The 26,290-nt window shown below is 33.8% G+C and overlaps 1 protein-coding gene across 22 annotated transcripts in view; it reads right to left on the reverse strand.

Moving 5' to 3' along the window:
- The window catches only part of LOC108691951 (microtubule-actin cross-linking factor 1), a 103,752-nt gene that overhangs the window by 58,023 nt on the left and 19,439 nt on the right, over nucleotides 1-26,290 (reverse strand). For 14 of the 22 annotated variants that reach the window (XM_018199921.1, XM_018199930.1, XM_018199924.1 and 11 more), the window contains 3 exons: nucleotides 16,401-16,460; nucleotides 15,095-15,184; nucleotides 14,074-14,244 (listed from right to left, as the gene is read on the reverse strand). In XM_018199921.1, the coding sequence (XP_018055410.1) occupies nucleotides 14,074-14,244; nucleotides 15,095-15,184; nucleotides 16,401-16,460 (321 nt within the window). Of the gene's footprint in view, nucleotides 1-502; nucleotides 765-1,939; nucleotides 2,172-14,073; nucleotides 14,245-15,094; nucleotides 15,185-16,400; nucleotides 16,461-26,290 lie in introns of those variants that run through there. The other 8 variants (XM_018199925.1, XM_018199940.1, XM_018199941.1 and 5 more) reach the window with 3 other exon arrangements.

The raw sequence follows: 26,290 nt of genomic DNA on the forward strand, positions 1-26,290 counted from the left end.
CTAATATGGATTTTACATTAGAGTAATTCAAGTAATCGAATTCCCTAATAACATAGCCAATAGATTTGATTTCTATTTAGGGTGCTCTTCAACAATGTATATAGCTAGTTCTGCAGAAAGAACGATTTTGTTGAAATATCTAAAATTACATAATTACATAAAAGTCTGAAAATAACTTTGATAGAACATCCAAACAATAACATAGGAATTTCAAGTATGATGAACAATGTTTTAAAAGTTTTGATATTCTAGCAATTAATTTGAGCGTCTACATAATTATTTTGATAGTCCAACAAAATTATTTTCAGGTCTGTATCTAGCAACATTTTTAAATATTTTAGCAAAACCATTCTTTCAGTGTACGTAACGTCAACTTCTATCTCGTGTAACCGTCAGAGCGAACTACTCTCTCTCTTAGCGACTCGAGGCGCTTCTCCGATAGTACAGCACGATCGTCAGAGCGAATCCTTTCCCTCCTATCTTCCCGATTTCGATTTACTACCTAAGACCTCGGTCGACAATCGGCGTTTCGTATATATAGCTCGCAGATCGTCGGCAGATCGCGATCCCGTTGGGCTAGGTGAAACGCCATCACGACCGTCGTCTTCACTCGTGCCTTGCACGAACAGCCTGCCTCCTTTGCTGAACCGATAGAGCGACATTTTCATGGATCACAGGATGTATATTCTTTTCCTCCTTCCCACCCTCTCCTCTTGAACGGTCTCTCTCGAACGTTCAAACCACGACTCGTTCGCGAGCTGCAACTTTTGTTCATTTACATATGCAACAATGTGACACACCGCGTCGCCGTGCGTGCACCAAACCGCTCGCTCTGCTCGTATTTTCCTTGACAATACGACTTGCATCGCATATTCAATTCACGGCGCACGTTTAAGAATATATTATATAATATTTTTTTTAACAAAATGAAAAACTTATGAAAAATAAAAAATTATAGATTTTTCAGTACTGTATTTGAAAGTAATTTAAAAAGTTCAACGGCAATTTGAGACTTAAGCATAATATTTAAAAAGAGACTTAAAAAGTATTTCAAGAAGTAGACAGTAGAAGTTTTTAAAAAATAATTAAGATAAAACGGGACAATTTTTTTATTTCGATTATAAAATTGTATTGTTAAACATAAATATTGACCTCTCATTGAACTATTTTATATGTAATATTAATCTTTATACGGAAAGTAATTTCCAATTCTAGTCACTTTTTGCAGAGACTGTACACCTGATATATTCTCAACAGGTTAAAACCGCCCAACTTCTCGTATTTGCTCAACGCGAGAATTTGCGTTCAATGTAAACATCATGTAACAATGTTTAATGTCACAATAACAAAAATTATGTGCTCGTATATTTTCACATCGTATACTTAACACTAATTGTAAGTATATAATCATATGATTTCGAGCTTGTTTATCCAATATTATCACAAGGTTCAATGTTCAGTGTCAATATAAAGATGAAGATCGAAGATGTAATTAAACGTGCGACGAGAATAAAAGTTGGTAACATTTTGACGTTTCTCGGAATCAGGGAAAGATCGGCGATACGGTCGTCTGCTTTGCACCGGAAGATTCTGAGCTACAATCGTTTCAAACTATAACGTGCTTTTATGCTATACTCTTTATTGGTCGCAAAACCATTTGGATCTATCCATCCATCCATCCAAACTATTTAATTGCAAAAATGTATTCGCTGGCTTCTGACGGTGCCTCTCCAGTAATTCCAACGGAGTGAAATGCCGCGCTAACTGTAGCTCGTTCACGCCGGCACGTTAACCAGAGCCAGACGCCGGTCACAAAGCGGAACCGCGCCGGTTAGAGGCAGCACAGAGCAAGCTATTGGATGCGAGAACATTTGCGTGAATGCATTTGCAGCAGCATGCGGTGAGAATGTTGTGACAGCTCGCTCTTGTCAACACGCACTCGACGACGTAGTGGTCACCATCGCGACGATTGACGGACAATGTTTCCTGGATTTCCACGTCGCGCGAATTGACAGCCGGACTCCGACCGCGTACGGCACGATCGCGAGCACTAATGAGGATGAAGAACGACGGCGACGATCGGGAATGATGATTTAACTGATGACGGACGAGCAACTATGCGCGACACGATCGCCGGACGATCGCCGCGTAGCATCCGGCCGTCGTGGCGAGAGTAGGCCAACGAAATGCGCACAGGTGAGAGACGTTTCCCCCTCTTGCACTCTTCTGCTCTCCCTTCTACCGTCAACCACCCACCTGGCGTTAACCTCGCGCTTCGCCGCACCGCCCGCACCTCGTTGCGACGCGCTATGTACGGTGCGATGTTTTAATGATGTATCCCCTCCTCCTTTTCCTCTTACTGATTCAGAAAAATTACATTTATGTTTGCGTTCGTCATTTTTAGATTTTCAAGCTTAAATTGTTCCAATTAGAGATTTTGTTTTGACATTTAAGTCCGATTTTTTATTTTCTGAATAACTTATAGATTTAATCTGATGATAAGGTAAAATTTTTCTAGCATGGTCAATCATTAAATTGATGGTTCAATAATGAGTAACTTAGTCCGGTTTTTTTATCTTTCAGTTAACTTATGGTTTACATTTAACTTAACCTGATGATTATGTAAATATTGTGATTTTTTTTAGCTGTGATGTTAATCACTAAACTCATGATTTTGTAATAACTTTAAACCTAATTTTTCATTTTCTTTAACTTGTGGTTAGACTTAACCTGAAGTGTGTAAAAATTGTGTGTTTTTCTAGCTAATATAATAGTTTTGTAGTGATAATTTTTTTAAGGTTATCACTACGAAGCCATTATAGCTAAACAAACACAATTTTTACATAATCATTAAGTTAAGTCTGACCACAAGTTAACCAGAAAAAAAATGAAAACCAGGCTTTAAAGTTACTACTACAAAATCATCAGTTTTAGTTCGAGCTATGATTAAGAATTCATAGCTAGAATTATACACTGAAAAAAAGATTGGTTACTGTAATAACTTAAATATGCATAGCATTTTTATATGGTTGCAACAAATTTTTAATTGCGTAAATCTATCGAAATCATATACTGACATTACGAATAGGCTAATGCAACTAAAAATTTACATGCTACAATCAAAAACTGATTACTGCAACCATATAAAAATGCTTTGCCATATTATATTATCTAAATTATTTAAATGGTTGCAGCAACCAATCTTTTCTTTCAGTATAGCAATATTTTACATTATGATCAAGTTAAATGAAATTAAGTCTAAACTATAGTGATGAAAACCCAGCCTTAATTTCTTTTAATTTTTTTCATCCAGTCCTTTTTATCCATTCAATCATTTTCAATAACTTCGAAAAACCTCGCATCAATGTGCCGTGTATTTTCCCACCATATTTCCTCAAAGTAGCGAAAGAAAGGGATCATTGATGTGCCCCGCTGTACATCGAGCTGCGATTGATCGCGCATGCGTTCTTGGATTGATCGACTTCGCGCGTCGGTGAAGCTCGATATTATGATCGACGAAGACTTCACGAGAAGGCTTCTTCCTCCTCCATCACCGGACGTCGTCGGATGTCCTTCCTCCTTTTCCTTTTCTAGAGATTTTGCGTTTCGCCGGCGCAAAACCGCGCGCGCGCACGGGATTATATATATAATATGTGCCCATATCTTAATGTGCGTCCCACGACATCCCGTTCGTCAGGGTCTCGAACGGTACCGTGCATAATTCATGCGTGAGCGGTGGTTATCGCGATATCAAGGTCATATCATGATCGGATACGCAACCTTGATAAAGACCGAGATTCCTCGAACGGACTTAAAAAGGAAGCGGAGCAATGCAGGATTTTTAGTGAAACGTCATTAGTAAAACATTTCGGGCGAAACTGATAAGAGCGCGATGATAAGCGCCGCGATGATAACGATAAGAGAACACGAGAGAAACAAGATGAGAGCGTTCGCAAGATTGGATACTGTATACAGAATACGAAAAACTAGTTAGTTAAGAAATATAATTATAAAATATAATCTATGTTTTAAAGATGTATAGTTTCTGCAAAAAGAGACTCTAATTGGCAATTTATACTTTCCATATAAAAAATGAATGTTATATACAAACAAAACAGTTTAATAAAGTATGTTAACAATATTTATATTTAAAAATATAATTTTATAGTTTGAATGAAAATTTTTTCATTTCCATTTTAATTATCTTTTAAAAAAACATGTCTATTTCTTATTGAAATAATTTTTTACCGAGATTCTGAATTACTGCCAAACTTTTTGTATTATTTTCAAATATAATGTAGAAAAATTTGTAACTTTTTATTTTGTTAAAACGAGTAATGCATCCTATAACTTCAATCTTAAACTAATAAAAACATAAATATTAGAAAATACAAATACACTGGATTCGGTGATTATTTTTCGAAATCCAGAATCTTTTAAAAAAACACATTCCAGAAAATTAAATTATAGACTTACATATTAATTTCCGTATAAATAGATAGTTGTTCCAGAAATATGCGGAAACAGAATTTGTTGCTGTGAGATATGCAATCTGCATCTGCATTACTGATATGTAGGATTTCTAACGAACAAACAACTCGTTTATGGAATGGCGTGGGTCCGGTATTTGGGCCGTGTATTCTGAGTTCGGCACTGATTATAAATATTTAGAAATATAAGCGAGCGAGGTCTTCATATTAATAAGCTCTTTGTCAGCTGAAATGTCATGCAACGCAGATCGTAAATCGATATGGAAACGAGTATCGATACGCTTTTGATTCTCATGGACCAAACGTGGTAACGTCGAGATTCGAATGTGATAATTATATAGTAGCGCGATCCTTTTATGTTGCTGATGGAAAATCGATGTCGTAATCGCCGTCAGCAAAAAAAAACGACTTCCATGATAATTTGCTTCCTCGTTAATAGCGTTTTCAAACGTAACGATGTATTTACGAGCAACTTCGATCTTATCATACAATTTGCTGATGTTATTTCGGGACAAATTGCGATCATACATTACATCTATGCCATCTTCTATAGAATGCTATAAAAACATTTGAAGTACAAACGACGGGAAGGAAAAGACCTACTTGCGCGGCTTTTCATTCTTTTCCTGCACTTCAGTGGTGTGTACCCTGTATCCGTCGATCCAAAGTACGTGACATAAATTATGAATAGTGAAAGTACTAGATGTCTAAATCATCTACATCATTTACGTCAAGCTTGTAGATATCCAATTATTATCAGACATTTGACAGTTTAATCAAAACGATTAAAAACAAATAAAGAAGCGAGCGTAAAAATTCTCAGACGGTGAAGTGCACAGACGATCCCGATCGATAGCACACAATCATGCCTTTATTGCAAATACGCGTGCCAGCACTTAGAGAAACAAGCCGACGGTTAACGAGTCCTCGGGAAAAAAAGAGAAGAAAATGAAAGAGCAAACAAGGGAGCTTAGTGTGCGGAAAAAAAAAAGAAAGTAAAGTTGTGCTTTCATGATGATAGCAACGGCCAAATAACTTAGCGCTTGGAGTTTATTTCGTTTTGCAGTAAAAAAATATGCTTTTATATATCGGCTCCTATTAACCTTTAAAGTTCACCCTACAATTACATTTACAAACGTAATTGTAAATGATTATTGTAAGAATTGATCAAATACAATCATATATTCTCCTCATTTAACTGTGATTGATCAATTCTTACAACTACAACCACGTTATAACTACGTTAGTTTATCAATCTATACTTTTGAGGAGTTATATCTTCACTCACGTTAAGAATCATTGCTATGTACTTACTACGTTAATTAAATCGCGGTGCAGATATTATAATTGCAGTACGGCCGGTGGCACCAAGCTTAGGTTAACTGCATACCGAGATCACCAGACGGATATGAAGTCATCGCACCCGAGGCTACTTGATTCGCTCAGTTGTGGCTTCCGCCGTCGTGGGTACGCTAATTCGTTGCCTTTGGTGCGAAGATGGAATACAATCCAACCGTTGTAATGTGCGCATTATATCGCACACTAGAACGTACGGTGATCTCTTCCGTACAATGGTAAAGAAATAAGAAAGTGACAGCGGACGAACACAATGAGCAATTTCTCTCCAAGAGTAGCGATAGAAAAGACTTATAAATAGCAAATAAATTTCAATAAAATTTATATAAATTTAAATAAAACCTATTGTATGTATGTATACATATAATATATGGCCAAAAAAGATAAAATATATCGTCTCTGCGTATTGAATACCAGTTTTCGCTTAGCATCGGACGTCAAGATAAGCAATGTGCAATTAATGCTATGTCAATCGAGAGTGGATTAATCGGTAAAGAAAAAGTTCGAATACCGTCACGACACGCTACGAATGCCGGTTTTGCGAAAACGGCAACCAATGGCAAACGACGCCGAACGAGACACCTTTCCCTTCGCCGTCGTGCGAAGAGAGTGAAAACTCGTAACCAGCACGTACATATCGAAACCTGTACTTACGGACTCTCAATGATTTCGCACAGGTGATGTCATTCGTAATAGCGTCATCACTCAATGTGTTCGTTTAAAAAACCATTTAAAACAGCGTAAAAACGAGCAGAATATTTCTATCTTATTCCGAAGATCGAAATCATATTAATTGTTCTTCTCTAAAAAAGATATGAGAATAACAATTTAAAAAATACTTCTTATTTAATATAATTATATTTGATAAAAATAATATTAATTTATTTTCTTTTACTTTATTTTATTCTTGCTAAAAAAAAATTTAAAGAAATTAATATAATATATAATTTTTATCAAATCTTATTAAACAGAAAATACAATTTAAATTGTTATTTTATTTTTTTTCCAAGAAAGAATAATTAATATAATATTCATTAGATAAGTATATAATAAAGTATAAAAAAATAAGATTATCAACGCAATAAAGGAGGTAATAGCTTAAATAATAAAATTATATTTGACGGAGAAGGAGAGAATGACAAACTTGTAAATTTATAGATTCCTCGAAGCGATATTATACGATCGATTAACGAAGACCTTCGGCTGCACCTATCCTGGGGAACTTAATATTGCGATTCGTTGCTTTTTAAAGTGATCGTTTTATCGTCGATTCCACCTACGCAATTTTGCTGCAAAACAAAAACATCGCTTATAACGCACGATTCCACGTGTATGATCTTGCATAAGGATTATGATATTTTTCTCAAGTAAATTAAATGTACCAAGTTTCCCTCATTAAAATTTCTCAGCTATATACATGATTGCGATATCGAATAATGTCGTTGCGCAGATTGAAGGTCACAACATAGACGAGCATGTGAAAATTAGCAAGGTGAGTTGTTAATATTCATACAATACAAAACTCGATATCAGCCACTGATAAAAACATTCTAAGACATTAGAATGTGGCCAGAGAGAAACCGCATAAATCTAATAAATCCTGATTTTTTTTTTATTGTTAGTCGTAAGAATATTTTGTAATTAATAGAAAATGTTGCAACTAATATCAATTATGACGTTGCATTTATTTTAAGAAATATATTTATTACTCTAAATAAAATTCCGCACAACGAAAGACAGAAAATATTTCATGAATCTGTAAGAATTAAAGTCCAATTTTTAATTCAAATATATTTCTTAAGTTTGATTTTGTTACCATTTCAATTCATATACCTGGATACATCAATAAGAAAAAATGTATTCTGGTATATACTTAAAATAGATTTGAATAAAAAAAAGATACATTTAATATTTAATATAAATAACTTTGCATAAATTTTTAAATAAGATAGATAAATGGAGTAATTTGAATATCCTAGACATCATTCGTAAACAAGAGAATTTTACTTTCTTTCCTTGTCAGAAAATTCTTCCAATTAATAGTGGGCATTTTATTCAAATAGAAGATTGTCGTGAGTTTTTAAATAAAACACACAATTTAATAATTTCTGAATATTTAATATATATATATATATATATATAGGGTGTCCCAGAAAAAAAGGTTAATATCTGTTTTAGTGATAATTTTAAGCAAAAATGTTTATATGAACATGTGTCCTATTCGAAACGGTTCGTACGTTGTTATTGTAATGATGGAATTCTTAAAAATTTATTACATAAACTTTAAAATACATCTTGAACAATGAATTATCAGAAAAAGGTAGTATCTCTTTCTTACAATAATTTTATACATCAATTTTGGAAAGACATGCGTTCAAATGGACATTTTTACTTAAAATGGCCAATACTACCTTCTAGAAGTGTATATTGACTTTTCCTCTTGGCATACCCTGCGTAAGTGAATTTTACTTTCATTCTTCATGAATAAAGTAGTTATGGGCATTGAGGTGGGAACCAAATGAGAAACCAAGCGCTCATTCATTCGCTCGATGCAATTCTTTTCTTTTAGCTAAAAAAAAAATATAAATAAAAATGAGCTATATTTTTCATTGTCTTGCTGCATCAAACACGAGTACGAATCTTTTTATTTTTATTATTTCTATTCTTATTTTCTCTTTATTGTTCTTAAGATTAATTATATCTTGTTTCAATTTTTCTCAAACGTTATCGTACTATCACTTATAAAATTATGTATATATAGGTATGTGTGTCGGAAAGAATAGTTTGCTAAAATATCTAAAAATTAACTAGATACAGATAAAAATAATTTTGTTGGATCATTAAAATAATTATGTAGGACGTTCTTATATAACTAATTAATTTCTATACAGAGAAAAATTTCTAGTTGAACAATAGATACTCGTTATATCAATTAGAATTTCGGTTATCATAATTGGATATTTTGTTATCTCGATTAGAATTATTGTATAATAAGCTTAATTCTGATTTTCCATTAAAATTAATGGATTTCAATTAATGTAACCAGATTTTTGTCCAGAATACTAATAAGTTGCTAGAATATCAAATCTTTTTGCTTATTTATATTTGAGAATACTACATAATTATTTTGATAGTTCAACAAAATTTTTTATATCTAGCTAAATTTTTACACACTTTATCAAAGTCGTTTTTCCATGTGTAAATGTATGTAAACGTATGTAAATGTCTACAGTGTGTTGTGCTCGGAGTTCGCTGTGGTGATCAGCCATTCGTGCGGGAGCAGCAATTCTTCAGGTGTAACTACCTGTACGAGCCATCTGTATTTAACGAAGCAAACGTCTTGGCAAGTATCGTCGGTAAAGAAGAAAATAATGCAGTTGCAATTTTATGATTGCAATAAGGTTTTTGCACTTTCGTAACTTTGGCTCCCAAACGTCATCTACCCCCACTTGGGAAGTCACTTAAGGGGTGTAAAGCAATCGACTTACCTTGCGTCGCCAGCTCTGCGGCGCAAAAGAAAAGAAGAAAATTCACGATTAGACTGGGCGACTATAGTAGTTTTATTTATATTTACATATTTATATTCTTTGACAAAAAGTTACGTACGTCTAGATAAAAGAGCCATTATCTCGGAAACGGTGACAGATACGGCAAAATGTCACAAGACTATTCGATACCTCTTGATCAAACCCACGAAGAAAATCCTACGCATCGAAGCCGTATCACTGTTATCGAGAAAACAGTGTCGACATCTAAATCCGTGCGTAACTTTTTTTCGTTAAAAAGAGGATTAAGTATACATTCGATTATACTTAATCGGTTTTGCACGACTCTGTCTGCCTAACAATGTAAATTTGCCTAAGTAATATAAAAATTATCTAGACATTTTTTACGATATATTCTGGCATCATGCCTCTCATGTATCAAAGTTACCTTCTTACGTTCTTCGTAGTAAGAAGTATATTTCAAAGTATATTTCTAACAGTTCGCGAAAGGCAGAATGTAAAACGGCTCGTCCAACCATATCTTCTAATTTTACCGACTATGAAGAATGAGAAAATTATGGAGAGATAAATTAAAGAAGATCACGAGTAAAAAAGAAGAAATAAAGAACTGCAGAATGCAAATGATCGTTTCTCACAATTTAAATTTATACATCTGGAATTGCTATATAATCTTCCTCCTATGCTGCGATTCAGGCGGGCGCCATCAGAGGGGCAAACACTAGCCGTCTTTATACGATCGCGTAACTCGGTTACTCGGTTCGCGCCTTCAGCTCGACTTTTTGCAATCATTCAAAAAGAAACGCGCACAATCTCTCTCGTCGGCATAAATGCATGCCTGATGGGGCGACACGGCAGTACAGCGCGACTGATGAAAAGAAATATTCATGAGCGAATACAAGAAGCAGCGTTCCAAGAGTCGCACGAGCGTACCGAGATTCATCGATATCACGCGTGCTAGGATACGGACAATCGACGTCAATTGCAGCATCTTCATTCGTGCGCGTTCGTAAATAACGATAGAAAAACTGATGTCTATATTTACAGTTATTACATAAACTTTGTATCATAAAAGAGCATCAGGCAAAATTTCTCAATTTGAAATCCATCTGACGAAATTTTGAAATTTATTTTATTTTTGATAAATCATTAAATATTTTATTGAGGTCCAGTTTGATATAGTAATATAAATTACTATTAATGTTGCCGACATTGCTTGCATTAATTGTTAAGTTGATAGTATTTCAAAATTGCGTATAGGTGTAATGTATGCATATATAAACTTCTTTAATAAAGTCAAGAATTTTAATTTCCAAGGAAATTTTGTAAAATTCTCTGTTTTTTCTCTTCCTAATTTCCTTGACACTGTTTTCAATTTCCCTAACAATTCTCTGATATTTCCCTTATTTCCAATTCTGTGGCAACTCTGATATTACTAATAGCAAATTTTAATTGTTACAAATTAAATGTGAATTATTTAATTCTTGTTTTTTTACGACAAACTGAACAGATGATCAGTTATTCAATTTTAAAATATTGAATATGTAAGTAAATATACAATTTTAATGAATAAAAAAATTTCCTTCATGTTAAATAACTTTAATTTAAAAAAAAATTAAAATCTATTAAAAAATTCGAGTCGTAAGATTAAAATTTATTGACATAATAAATTTATACATACACATAACAAACATCTCTTAAAAATCAATTATTGAACCATTAGAAACAAATCTCAGATTGTGTCGAGACAAACTTCCGAATTATTAAAATCAATTAAATTGCAATTACAAACATGATGTAACAAATATTAAATTGTCTTCCAAGATATCTTCATTAAATCGTATCGCGTCAGTTGATTTCAGTTAAATTCTTCAGCAGAAGTAATTATAGATATGAGCATAAGTAAATTGCTGGGTGATTAAGAAAAGCAAAAATCGAAACTTACGAGTACAAAACAGCGAGAATAATTCCTAGACTTCCATGAAATCGAAAAATTATATCTCTTATACTTATAAATGATAACAAGTGCGAGATGTCCCTGTCCTTTTAGATTGAGCAGATTTCGTGCCGTGCGGAACTCTCGACCAGTCTGCAAGAGACGAACCGGCGCGCCGTCCTCGCTTTCGCTTTTCTTTGGCAATGCACGTGATTCCATACGAGCTATATGTACATTCGTTACCGGCACCTACCACAACGTTACATCGAGACATACGAGTTCTAAAAATAGCACATAACGTACCGGCGAGATGTGACCTATCGCGGTATGCGCGACGCTTGATTAACGCGCACGTTAATCACATTTCATCGTGTCGCTTAAACGATGTGTCGCTCGGACATTTTACGTTACGGAATCAATGGACCATCGCTGTTGGAATTCAATATCTCAAACTGTGATCAAAGAGATGAGAGGCGTCGAAAGACATTTCCAGAAGCTGCAAAGCGGAAGGCTCGTATAAATAATCACGTTAGAATCGGGCAATCATCAGAGTTCATTGACATTTTAATAGTCAACCTGTCAAGTTTTGTGACACAGGCCACTGGCCGGTGAGATACGAAGTGCAACGGACCGAGAAATGCGGTGCAAAACGCCTTCACGAAGAATTTGCTTCGCTATATAGCAGGCATCGGCGCGTCTCGGCGCGACAACGCAAATTGGGCGGAAGGAAGGTTCCATTGCCGAAACGGCGCGTCACTTTGACGGGATGCTAGCTAAAAAGAAAATGTCAAAATCGACAGTTGATGTTACAGGGTGTTTACCCTGAAATCTTGTAAAAAAATTCCCTGAGAATTTCTCAGATATTTTTCTTATTTTTTAAAATTCTCCACGTAAGATTAGAGAATTGTTTAAAGCAACTTTAAAATTTATGTAAATAGAGTGCAAGCAACGCAAAACAAAACTATATATTGAGGTTAAAAAAATCCCTTGAAAATTTTAGATTTTTTCCTTGTTTTTCCAGGTAGTAAATACCTTGTCTTACAAATTATCCTGCGTCCCATAATTTAAAAAATACATCTTTGCGTGTTGCAATGAAAATCCATTGTAACTCGTCGAAAGAGACAGTTCTAGACGCAACTTTCCTGTTCCGTCACGTGTTGCAAATTGCAATGCGAAATAATAATACCAAGACGGTGAAAACGTCAAAGAAAAAGCTCGCTTAATTCCCTGTTCAGTTCCGCAGCAAGTGACCGAGTAGCCATTTCCAACACGACGAAAGTACTGCCGCGCCCAGTAGAATCAACGTATTCCGTTAGTTCAACGGTACGTGCATGAGTACACAAATGCAAAATACTTTCGACATGACGCTAGTCATGTCGCGACAACGTTTAAATGCAGTCGATTTGAAAAGACTGATGAATATTCCTAACTATTACCGCACGAGAATTAAAACCATAACGACAAAAATAATTTACGGACTATTCCAAAGAAAAGATGAAAGAATTTTGCTCAATTTTGAAAAAATGTTCTACTATGTTCAAACTATTTCTCTATATGAAAAAAATGCTTTTTCCTGAAATCTCAACACAAAAAATGATTTTCCTAAAATATCTAAAAATTTAGATAGATAGAAATCTGAAAATATAATTTTGTTGAACTATCAAAATAATTATGTAGAAACAATTTTTAGATACTTCAGCAAAAATCATTCTTTTCATGTAAATATTTAGTTTGATATAAATAAATAATTCAGACTATCAAAATTATGGATACTCATAATGAGCAATATTATAGAGAATTTTAACATTTTTAGCAATCAACTTGAGCATCTTAATTACATAATTGTTTTATAGTCTAATAAAATTATTTTCAAATCTAGCTAAATTTTAAGTACTTCGTCCTTTTTGTGCGTCCAACGTTTCAATAAAAGCTTTTCTCATGTACATTCAAAGGTATTCCAGACTGTTTAAAAACGCTTAAAATTTTTTGCTTCGATGGTAGAACTAAATTATGAGAAAGTGTATTTCTCGAACGCTCTGCACGTATTTCACTTTCTATCGAGTTTCATGGTTGACTGACGCATCGTGTAGTCCAATGGACACATTACAGCAAATTGCGATGGGCGGTTTTCATCATGCTGACATTGCAGCCGCTTCATTTGCATTATACAAGCGGTGCCGTAGATATTAAATACCACAGAATAAGCTGAGAAGAAACTGGCGATTATTTTAACAAGGCAGTAATAACTTCGGAATTGATATTTTAAAAAATTTAGAAAATGTCAAAAATCAATTACCGACTCAGAGAAAATTAAACTTAGAAAAATGTGAAACTTGCCCTCTATCTAATTTCATGTAAACTGCAACAAAATCTAAATTCGTCGAAACATAATTGTCAAAATATATAATAAGGAAAACTGAAAAAATGTGACGTGCATGACAATGATGGTCTCTGTATTTCAATCTTCGTTATAGAAAATGTCAGACTCCGAAAATGTCCGCAATCGAAAAGAAGTACATGATTTCCGGAACTCCCTGAATACCAAACGGGCGTAAAATACAACATATGCTTGCGAGCGAGTTCGTCGCGCGACGTGTAAATTTACGACACTACTCGCACGTTACTGGCAAATTCGACATAAACGCGTAGGGTGGTCGTGCGTTATTACTTCATAACTCCTGGTCGATTCGAAAGGCGAACCTCGCTCGTTAGGAGTTCATCGAATTATTGCGATCGTTAACTCGGAGAATCGCGTTTATCATCACATTTCGCAAAATGAGCTACTTACCTGGAAGTGCAAGATAATAGTCCATATCAGGCCGAGTGTGAGCTTCGGGTTACCGTCCACGATATCCTCCGCCCGGATGTTGACCAGCTTGATCTTCTTGTATCGTAAAAAATCGAGAGCCATCTGCACGTTCTGCAGCATGTGAAAGCGCATTCGGCCCCTCTCCCGTGGCTGAAAAATGCGATCAGTTTATCGTTAATTACATTCAATCGAGAACAATTATCGCTGCTTGATCCAATTGTCGTATAGAGTTCAATTCTAGAACTCAATGACAAATACCTCTGTTGCCGAGGTAGGAGCTAATTCAACTTTTACGAAGCATCCACACAAGAAATAGATCCGCGATAAAACTCGACAATAAACTGAATTTATTTAACCTTTTAAAGAGAAAATACATGGCTTTGATTGTCATCTTCAATATCTTTTTTCTTTGAATGGATAGATAGTGACCACAACATCCCAGGAATAGATCATTTAAAAACTTTGTTCTAAAAAAGAAAAATAAAAAATATTGTCAAAAACCCGGAAGTCTTAAATTTTTTTAAGTCTTTTCAATCCGATAAGATTCAAAATAGCAACTTTCAAATAATGCTACAGCAAAATTTATTTATATGATGCTGTTCTCTGAAGTACTTGGAGACTTTTGATCAGCATCTCATAAACTAAATATCACAGTTTCAAATAATTTGAAATAATTGAAATCACTTTTTCCATATCTTTTAACTAAAAATTAAGTAAAAATTATATTTATTATACACTTACTTATATCTACTAGACTATACATACTATATTATAATTAACATACTAGAAGTCCTTTGAAAAAATTAATACTATAATAATAAATTAATACTAATTAAAAATTAATACTATAAAAAATATAACTATAAAATTAAAATTTTTAGAAGATATTTAGGAGAGCACTCCATCTACCAACTTGCGTATCTTTAGATTACTTTAAAGGTTAAGATAATAATGGAAAATAAATATAGAAATATCTGAGAACATCGCGAAAAATACTCACAAGGTGCTCGCCCGAGAGCACTTCCAGCAAGGAGATGAGATTGTGGCCGTCGCGTAGATCCTCGAACAGGTCCCCGACATGTCTGCTCGCCTGCAACAAATTTCAAAAGGGGCAAGTTAATTGCCGCTTTTCACATCGAGTCAAGCACATATCTGGCAGCGCAAAAAAAAATACATCAAAACGACTGACGTAAGAAAAAAACAGAGAAGCAAGTAGGAAAATAAGAATGCGTAAGGGTATAGTCCATCGGCGATGTACTCAAGCGATTACCATATAGAAGAAGAATAGAAAATGAAAAAACCGCAGGAATGTCGAGAGTTACATACACATATGTAAATAGCGAAAGCGTGGGATATGAGTCAAATGTGCACAAATATCGTCAACATAATCATAGCCGCTGTTTGCGCTGTTGACGTAATAAAGATATGCGACATTCACGCGGATTATATTACTAAATTTTACACAATTCTGATGTTTCAAACTGTATACATATATATATATAGTAATACTAGAAATTCCGTCTATACACTGTTAAATTCATAAACTGTTAACTATTTTTAACATAATATAAAAATCTAATTTTTTCATCGTATTATTTAAAAACATGTATAATATTATATTGTTAAATTAATTTGACTCAAGAAATGTATTAAATTTTAATTTATTATTTACTAAGTGCATACGTTAATGTGTGGACATCGTTTATTTTAAAACTAAACAATTCAATTACAAAAAAGGATTCATTTATATTTTCATAGAATTATTACATATATATTTTAATAGAAGTAAAAAATAACAAAACGTTATCTAACTCATTGAGTTAATCTTTTGAGATTTAACAGCATACAGATCAAGGAAGAAGAAACAGCGATAATTAAATGGATAAAATCATGGAGATGTCGGAATCGTTTCCCGATTCCCGACATTCGAATCCGATTACGCGTACGAGTAAACGCATGCTGATTTACAGACCGGTTTTAAAAACATTAAGCTTGGCACATTCGTTACCATATCGGTCGACCAATGGTCAACTCGAGCATGCATTGCGAATACGTCATCGCGTGCAGGTGTTAGTCAGACAATGACGCGTTAATAACATGGAAGAACACTTGTTATAAAGGATAACTTTTCGCAAGATCGAGTGTAACGAACGACGAACGAGTGTAATATATCGCATTCTTTGCATGTTTTACATATAATAATTTTTTAAATTCATAATTGCGAGAGTTGACGATATACTGTGTAAATAAAACGATAAATCATGCATATCGTCGGGGCCGATAACGAATGAGAACTATGAACTTACGGTGGGGGAACAGCATGGTTGGTTGTTCACAAGGACGCACACGTGTAGACACGTGTAAGTCTGAAAAAGATAGCGATGAGAACCGTCACCGTGGATTAGTAAAGAGGGACACTCGCTTGGACACAGGCGGATAATAATTTTTTTCAGGACTCGAAACTGATAGTAATTTTTCGGGGTTCGAGCAGCTGGCGTGATCGATCGAATGTAATATTAACCCTTCATTACTTGTATAGAGTATCCAGGTTATCCAAATCTTATAAATTCGTTACACTTCAATTTATAATGTCAAATTATACTCAATTAGAATTGTTTTTAATCATTTCTATAGGCTGCTACTGCTTTTATTCAATATGTCGTTAATTTAAAACAACAAAGTTAAATTAAATTTAACTCAAGAAACTGTATTAAATTTAATTGAACGTTTTTTAGTTTATTGTTTATTAAATATATATGTTAATAAAAAATGGACGTTATTTATGATAGAAATAATTGACTTACATTTTGACACACATAAAAATTGAATTAACAAAATGTTATTTAACTCAAAGGATTGAGTTACCATTGCTTATTTGATATCTGTGCAAATATATGAATATTATATACACAATATTTTTGAGTTGTCCGGAAAGTTCGTGCCGATTTTGAAGGAAAATTGAAACGCAAAAGATTTAAATTTTAGTATACATTTATTAAATTATATAGATTAGTCGGCACGAATTTTCCGGATAATCCAATATATTTAAAATAAATTACTTAAAAAGAATTTCTTGTATTTATTTCCATCTAAAACGAATATAAAATATTACGAATATTTATTTAATTGTAAATCATTAAAGAGAACGGAAATTGAGATAAAATTGAGATAAAACAGAAACAACCCACGTAAGTAATTACATAAAAAAAATCCACGCGAGTAATGCAAGGTTAAAAAGAACGTTCCTTTCTTGTACTGGATATTTCTAGCTAAAAATATCTTCATAATATTAATTTAAGATACTTTGAACTTTTAAAAATATTTTCAGTTATCATACAATCAATTTTCATTATAATTCTCTACATAGATTCGTGTATATTTAAAAATAAAAATTATCCGCCCCTGCGCGCGAGCGTGTGTATTGCGTGCGTCGCACACGCGTACACTCTTGCGTGCGTCGCGTGTTCTGCACAGCCAGGTGAGTAAATGTCAAGCGATTGACAGAACAGCGCGTGATCCGCCTCCCATCCGCCTTTCGTAATCGTGACTAATTGCAACAAGTCGCGTCTATGCGTCTCAAAGGATGATTTTGACATGTTCCATTTTACGACATTGCGACACTCGTTCCTTTCTATTGCGTGTGAATAGGATTAATAGCAGTATCGAAAAAGTCGACGATTATATCACACGCGTCGTAAAATATATAAACATTGACATGATTCAATCGTAAACGTCGCAATACGTGCATCATAAAAAGTACGTTATAAAAATGATGATAAAGCGATGACTTTAAAATTCAAAAAAAAAAAAAACCGGTTGACCCTAAACATTCATGAAAATCATTTAAATATTCGCTCATTATATAACACACATAAATTTAATTATCATATAATATATGACGTCAACTATTTACATTTATTATTATGTTTTATTAACTGCAACAAAAAAATAATTATTCTGAACGTAATTCGCAAATGTTTCCTATCTACGTTGGATTAATTTGTTAATAACAATCTGTAATAATTGCGTTACTGCAATCTGTACTCTTGTCATTAAACCGCGTAATAACAAATTACGATGGACAACTGTCAACTGTTGGCAAACTCCGTTTATTTAGAAATAATAAACGGCTGACTTCGGCAATTTTTATAACTGTAAGTATTTCCGCACAAACTTCTTTCATCTTAAGACGCATAAAACACAAACTTTGCTAAATCTATAAGAAGTACACTCCGTGTAAAAATCCGTAACGTATAAGATTTACATTTGATTTATAAAATTAAGTAAAATCAAGGTTAATAAATAGCAAAAGATTTAAAAAAATGTAAAACAAAATAATTAATTAATTTTATTTAGAATGATGTAAAAGACGTTTCAACTCTATTAACCTTTTTCAGTAAAATAAATCGATTCGAACGCAAATCAGATTAAAATTACATGAATGGCTAGAATTAATTATTAATAAAATCAGTTAAGCAATAAAAATCAAAATAAAATTTTTAAAAAAGGTAAGAATATACACGAAATACACAAAGAGAGCTATTACAGACGCTTTGTTTTTATGTACAGAAAATATTCTATCTTCTTAAAATTAGCTCCCGTAAATAGACTGGTAATTAGTGTTCCATTGCTTTACACAATATGATTGATTATGAGCGTCTCATCACATTCACTGTGATTAGTCACTTTGCGGCAAGATAGTCGAAATTCTTCGCATTCTAAAGTCACGAATGAAGGGTCGGATATATGTAGTAAAGGGCAGAACGAGAACATTACTTCTGGTATGTCGCGTCTGTCTGTCGCATGACGCGACTCCGTAATTCCTGACGTGCCGTTTCGGCATGAACGTCACTTTGTCATAAAGGCATTAGAAGCACGGGAGAATAAGAATAATAGATGGGACACGTAACGGTACGATGAATGTTTTTAAGATAATGTAAGTAATTATACCGGCTATTACAAACTACATTCGTAATTTATATGTGCGTTAAGAAAAAGTCTTTTAGAAGAATGCGCGAGTCGTTGGTGAGAAACAATCGCATATGAAGACTGACAACACATCATTGCTATTATTACGGTAACAATCTTCCATTATTTGAAATTGGTTGCTTAAAAGAAAAACAATTAATGTCACTCATGTAACTTATTCTAGCCCTTTGGTATCTCTTAATATGACCCGAAAAGTTCTTTTATTTTTTAGATAACTGTAACTGAATAATAATCACCCGATTTTTTCTTACATAAACGATCATTGTGTTTTTTATATATCAATTAAAATTACTATTAATAAATAACATATTACTGATTATTTCCTATTTATTAATATTTAAGAACATCATAGATACATTATAAATAGATTTAATCAATTTTCTGAAAAACTAAGTAGAAACCAAACTATTAAACGGAATAAGCAGGTCAAATATTTATTTTGACAATATTTCTAAAAAAATTAAAATTTTAATTAAAATAACGCTCTTTTTATTGCAGATTTTTAAATTGTTTTAAGGTTCGTGAGAATAATTATTAAAAAAGAAAGAAAATATGTTAAATTATTTGTCATAATATTAATGTGATAAGTAACTAATAAATGGTATAGAATGGCATCAAAGACTAGATCTAAACAACGTGCTTTATGAAAATTTTGAGTCAATATCGCGATGCACTGATAGATGGTATCATTTTCCTATATCCTAAAATGAATTATACATACCTTGACGTATTTCCAGTGCTGCAGGAAACACAAAAAAAGCAAGAAATCGATGTAATTGCAGTAACGATTTACATATAAATAGTTCAATCGTGTGGGAGGATATAATGCGTTAAGTACAGCGATTTACTCTTGATCTTATCATTAGACATCGACAGTAACGTGTGATTATCATAATTATCTTGATAAGAATAATGTGGATCGTGCATTCATTTAAATAAATAATTTTTCAAATGAAATATTTTGCGCGGAAGATTTTGCACAAATATTATTTATTAGCTTCGTTATTACGTTATTTCGTTGTGCTACATTCACTATTCTGGCCTCGGTTTGCGTAGATCGTCCACTTCCGGTATACGTGATTCTGCGAATGTAATACAAAGTCCTACAACACGAAGCAACTAAATTGCTATCTATGGAGAACGATTTGCACAACTTGCTGCATTTTGACCAGAATACCTAAAGAACATCTAAAGAATACCTAAAGAACAGTTAAAGATATTGTTTCTTGAGAAGGTAGTCTTTCTATAATATAAATATTTCGAAAGAAATATATATAAAGCGTACATTCGACAATTCACAAAAACACGAGTTTATATAAATTGCTAACTAAAGAAAAATTATCGGATAAATATAATATAGTTGTGTAAAATTAATCCTTTTATATTTATTCATTAATTAAGATATAGAATTACTTGATTTCATTAGTAACAATAGTAATTGTGGCACCTTTAGAAAAAACTTTTAATCTAGAAATTGAAACATAATACAGTGACAAAAAATCTGGCTATAAATTTTGTGTTTATCAAAACATTAGAAGCATATATTAAAAAAATCACTTAGTTGTATCTTATTAAATATTAAAAATAATAATTAACGTTATTCGAAGTCATTTTTAACTTTGATATAAGCTTTAAGATCGAGAACGTATACGAAACCGCACATTTTTCTACGGATAAATTCTCTTAGACAATAAAAGAAGTCTTTAATTCATCAATTAATGAAAATCGCTTTCTTAGTCTTTTTGATACTAAAGATATAACACTATAAGATGTAACACTTCAGAATTTATTTTTTTTAAATACATTACTATACAAATGACAAATTTGATGACGTTATTTATCGACATTATGACATCAAAATGACATTTTTAATGTCATTTTAAGTAAAAAATATCGACGACATAAAGTCAGCCAACTATCTGGGTAATGATTTAATAAAACAAAACTTTGTAGCCAAACTTTTTTGTATAGACAGTCAGAAATATAAAAAAAAACTCAGAATACAAATAGAATAGTACCGACGTGTTATTGTTACGTAAGTGCCGCGGATTTAAGTCGTGAATCAAAAGCATACTTGGTCAAAGAGAAAACGAAAGCTAAAAATAACAAAAAGGCTCTTTTCCTCTTTCATTGCACCCTCTCTTTCATCTATGCACCGGACGGCTGTTGTGGCGCCCCAAAGAAATTAAACACTACCTCACCTGCCCTACAGCCCCACCTCTACCACCGGGCCGGAGGTGGTAAATCGGGAACGGCATTCTCGAAGAGGGTTTCCGAATAAGGTCAGGCTCGCAAGACCAACCGTGGGCGCGCGAAACCGACCGACCGTGGGTCGATACTGGTAACCAGTAATCGCGTAACGCGTAAATATCATTATTTTTATGGTACCCCCTGTGCCGCGAGACCATTTCGAAATTTCAAAATGCCAATGAATTCCTCAAACTCACCAGGGAATCCCTCAAAACTAAAAGAAAAAGTTTCTCTCAAACTAGATTCTTTGAAATCCAAAAACGACCTTTCTTCAGCAAATATATCGAGGCGCCAATAGCTTACTTAGTGATTGAAAGTAAATATTGATGAACATGTTCTTGTGCAGAAATCTTTCAATAGATTGAACTTGTTCGTCACTAAGGTGAGGCTTAAGCAAATAATTGGCGAACGTATATAAGTTTGTGATACCTTGACCCTGTAGTTGTTCTCTTATACTGAGAGATCGCTCGCATCCGATCGCACGTATCAACAATAGAACGTTACGTCGAGTTACAAAGGTGCACGTGATACATGAGCCATGTGGAAGGCCGCGATCATTAAAACGCCATTCACACGGAGCACGCTTAATGCTGATATAAGTATTATACTTTGTTCAATGAGAACACAGACGTTTGCTTTCTTTCATTGCGACGACCTCCCTCAATTGCCAATTTCGGCCAAGAAAAGATTATTCCCAAATTTCTTGATGAATTCGCAAAAGATTTACTAAATCTGACATCTATTATTTTTCGAATCTGACATTTATTATTTTTCATATAAATAATTTTTTGCAAAAGCCGGTTTTTTAAATTCTGGATTAAGGCTTTTCAAGAATTAATATACTGATCAGTATAAGTAAATTAGAAATTCTGGTGATTTTCCACTTTTTAGATTTTTCCAAGTCCTTGTAGATAAAAATTTTTCTTCTGGAAATCTAATATTTTTTCAAGAATTTCTTAGAGCATTCAATCGAATTCGCTATCAGATAATATTTCGTATCTATTCCATCATACAATATTAGGATTCAATTATGATTGCAATAAAAAAATTGTAACTAAGTTAAGGTAACAAAAGATCTAAAGCAAATAGTCCATTAGCCTCCATTTTTAAAACCTAATTGTCAAAACTTCTCAAACAATACACATGTTTTTCACATGCAAAAATCTTAAATGCTTTATGTCCAAAAACATCTTAAACGTCTTATGTCCTAATTTTGAACTGTGTTGTTTAGGTTTTTGTTTTTCAAATTTATGGGGTACTCTAAAACCTTTTGGGCAAGGGTCAGAAACTCTCTCAGAATCAAAGTTCTCTGAAAATGATCTGCCAACTTCGCACAGAGATCATCCAATTTTATCCGCAACTAACGAAAGAAGCGCAGCGAGAATGAGGCGAAGAATGAGAAACGGTGGGCAGGAAACGGCACGACAGAACGATGCCAGCTTACGATAATTATACGTCGACGGGACAACTCCACCCGTATACGGCCGTGATTCGAACCATTCCCGGAGCCGCCGACCCGGTCTGCCTCGCGGCTCAACTCAACTCGAGTCGACTTGGTGCGGCTCCACCGTGACGGATGAATCATTGTCTGTATTAAGTCCTGACATACGCGCGGTGCATACCGCCGAACGAAAGCAGTCTCGGGTCTCTCTATGTCATGATTTTCTCTCACTTAAGTATAATTGATGGGTTAATTGAATATTTATGCCTGGACATAGATGCATGGCACAAACAGCTTCACCCAGATTTACTGACGAAAATATATATATATATATATACATACGAAGATATCTCCTTCATGTGATTAATTCTTTATTTACTTGAGTGTCCAGGACATCCTCAGTTTTATAAATTTGCTCTAAATATATAAATACTATTTATATACATTATTATATTTAGTACAAATTATTTCATAATTCAAAAAATTTTTTTGCGTTTATCTTTATCTAAAGAATATATAAAATATTATCAATATTATCAAAAAAATATTATCGAATAAATATTATTAGAATATTATTAGAATTATCAATCTTTATTTAATTGTAAATCATCAAAGAGGACGAAAATTGAGATATATAGCCTTGACCAAAAATATTAAACATCTAAACTTTTTTCATTTATCTGGAATTCTTTTGCCAGCATTATATATAGGTTAAGAGGATTTTTGAGACAGAGAATAATTTATAGCAAAAGCTATCCATAAATCAATTTTTGAGCTGAAACTTTAAATAATGATTGAAGTACTTAATATTTTTGGTCAAGGATGTAATGTTGGACTGTTAGAAACATTCTATGCGAACAATCACATTAAAGAAACTACAGGATTAAGTGAGATCATTTTAATTAATATTAAGTCTCACGACTTAAAAATTTGGAAGACTTTGAGACTTGAGAATTCAATTACGATTTTTCTTTTACCAGTCGTAATGGAAAATACCAAGAAGAAGCAATAATTACACATCTCATACGGATAATCTGATATCGTATAATCTCGCTTATATAAACGAGCAATTTAAAGTAATTATCCATTTATTAATTATCAGAAGAATTCATTCGACAAAGTATTTACCGTTAAGTTATTATTTAATCTAATCAATAAACTTGCAACGTGGCAAATGATTGTCTATATAACGGTGGTGTCTTTCTCTATCAATTTTATCTACCATGATCAATCTAGAAAACACTTAGCAAGAACTTTACATTTAACAATGATTCATAAGTATAGCTGACACGGTACAAAATTACGAGATAATAAGATACTTCATACATATTTTATCACCACGTGAGAAAATGATCTATCTCGGTGCATCGCCGAAAGCGCGAATGTTCACGGGTTAATGTTTCTCAGCATTGTTCGCGGTATGCAAATATTCACTGCAAAATCCTGACTGCATGGCTTGTCAAATGTAAGTGTGCAGTTCCCTTATGGCAGAGAATTTCCAACACATGGCATAGCTCGCGGTTACTCACGCTTGCGAAGACGTGCAACGGACGGACAGGCGGGCGGTCCCTTATCGAGAAACGTTTGACCGCGTTCTTATCCCGGACATACAACGCAGCATCCACGACATGCCAAGAATCGAAGCTCATCGGTATTTTTGCTATCTACAATCGGTATCTGACTTTCGCCATTTAACGATAATCGTTATCAATTAACGACGTAACTCGAGGTATCTCTTACTTCGTGAGACTCAAGACGGAAAAACAAATCCGTGTTTACGTCAAATTTTTTTCTGTACGACGCAATAAAATACGTCAGTGTAGAAATCTTCAAGTAATACGAACCTTTCGTGATCAATAGTATTAATCAGTGATATGAAATCAATAATATTGATAATACACATCAATACTTTTACAATCTTACGTGATCAATATTATTGACAATAATTCAGTTCAGTTTTATGAATTATATATATACATAATTATATATGCAATTCATAAAGCTGAGCTAAAATATTGTCAATTGTTGATTAGAAATGAACCAGAAGATTTCATCATATCAGAACTCTGGTTATCTCGACTAGAATTATAATAGATTAAATAAAAAAATTCTGATTTATTCATTTTCAACTAGAATGGTAATTGTGCAACCAGATTAGTTGCACAATTCATTGATTAAACTTCCTCAATATGACAAAGACAAATGATGTTCATAAGTGTTGTAGAACGTGAGTCGGACGAGACTCTAGTATTACTCTCATTGTATAGATGGTCAATTACTTAAAGATTTTTACGCCAGTGATCGTTTTGGGACTCAAAGACGATTCTGTCTCGTGTCATCAATGATCGTTCGCTCGCGACTTTTCCTCGATTGTGTCGCCCACATATCGCGGTTCAGGCCCCGCTACCTTCTATAGTAGTACAGTCCTCACATACGAGCGACAAGGTACTTTCGACCCACGTGCGTGCCACATACGCAACACGGGGGCCGCGATATCGGGACCGTCGTTGCGCAACAAGAGTTTGCTTATTTTTACGTGGCGATTTGCGCGCACGCAAAACACCTACTTGTACGGTGTTAAAAGCGGGGAGCGTGAGAAGGCGCGACGATCCTTTCGAAAGTTTGGAGGGGGACAAAACAAGGCCCCATGGCATTTCACGGAACCCGTGCTTCGTCCTCTATTGCGTATTTGCGACGTAAACCTCGATTGCCGCGCTACTAACGCGTTTCCTACTTCCAGCGATTTAACGCTTTTGCGGTGCACCGCTATTGTTTACGATCGTCTCGACTCAACAGTTCGCTGGCGTTATGCTGTTCTCTTTCGCACAATTTTGAGATTAGATTTATGTGCTTCGCGGAGTATTGAACAACGTATAAATTTGTCTTCTTCAATCGAGTAAAAATAATCTGAACAGAGATAAATTTTCTCTCATACTGTGCCTCCTTGCACAGATCACGCGAATCGTAAATCCTTCGACATTGGATGATTTACTGCTTTGTGCATGAAATGACAATACGCCTTTGTAATTTCGTCACGATAACATGGACATAAAACGAGGAGCTCGCAAATGGATAAAATACACAACTATTATGCATCATCTCAAACTTGAGACTTGTTTACTGAAAGAATAGACATGAAGTTAAAACGATAAGATCAAAGTAAAAAACCGCACTTAATAATCCTCAAATCCTAGGCACACATTCTATAACTATAGACTTTATTTCAAATTATTTTGCATGTGATGATAGAAAAGGACAAAAATAATGCCAAGAAGTTCTTGTTAAATCTTGTGTCCACGATACTAGAACTTGATCCGAGTTCTCGAATCGAGAAATGTATAGCTAGTTTTTCTGTAAAAATTGTAAGCTGATTGGCTATACATTTCATGATCCGAGAACTCGGATCGAGTTCTAACATTGTGGATACAAGACTTTAATGGCTGCATACAGCAGAGAAAACTGATCAGTGAACGTTCAGATTTTTTAATATGATTAGGTCTTGCCTAATTCTTCGCT

This window comes from Atta colombica, unplaced genomic scaffold (assembly GCF_001594045.1).
Source record: "Atta colombica isolate Treedump-2 unplaced genomic scaffold, Acol1.0 scaffold55, whole genome shotgun sequence".
Classification (NCBI taxonomy): Eukaryota; Metazoa; Arthropoda; class Insecta; order Hymenoptera; family Formicidae; genus Atta; species Atta colombica.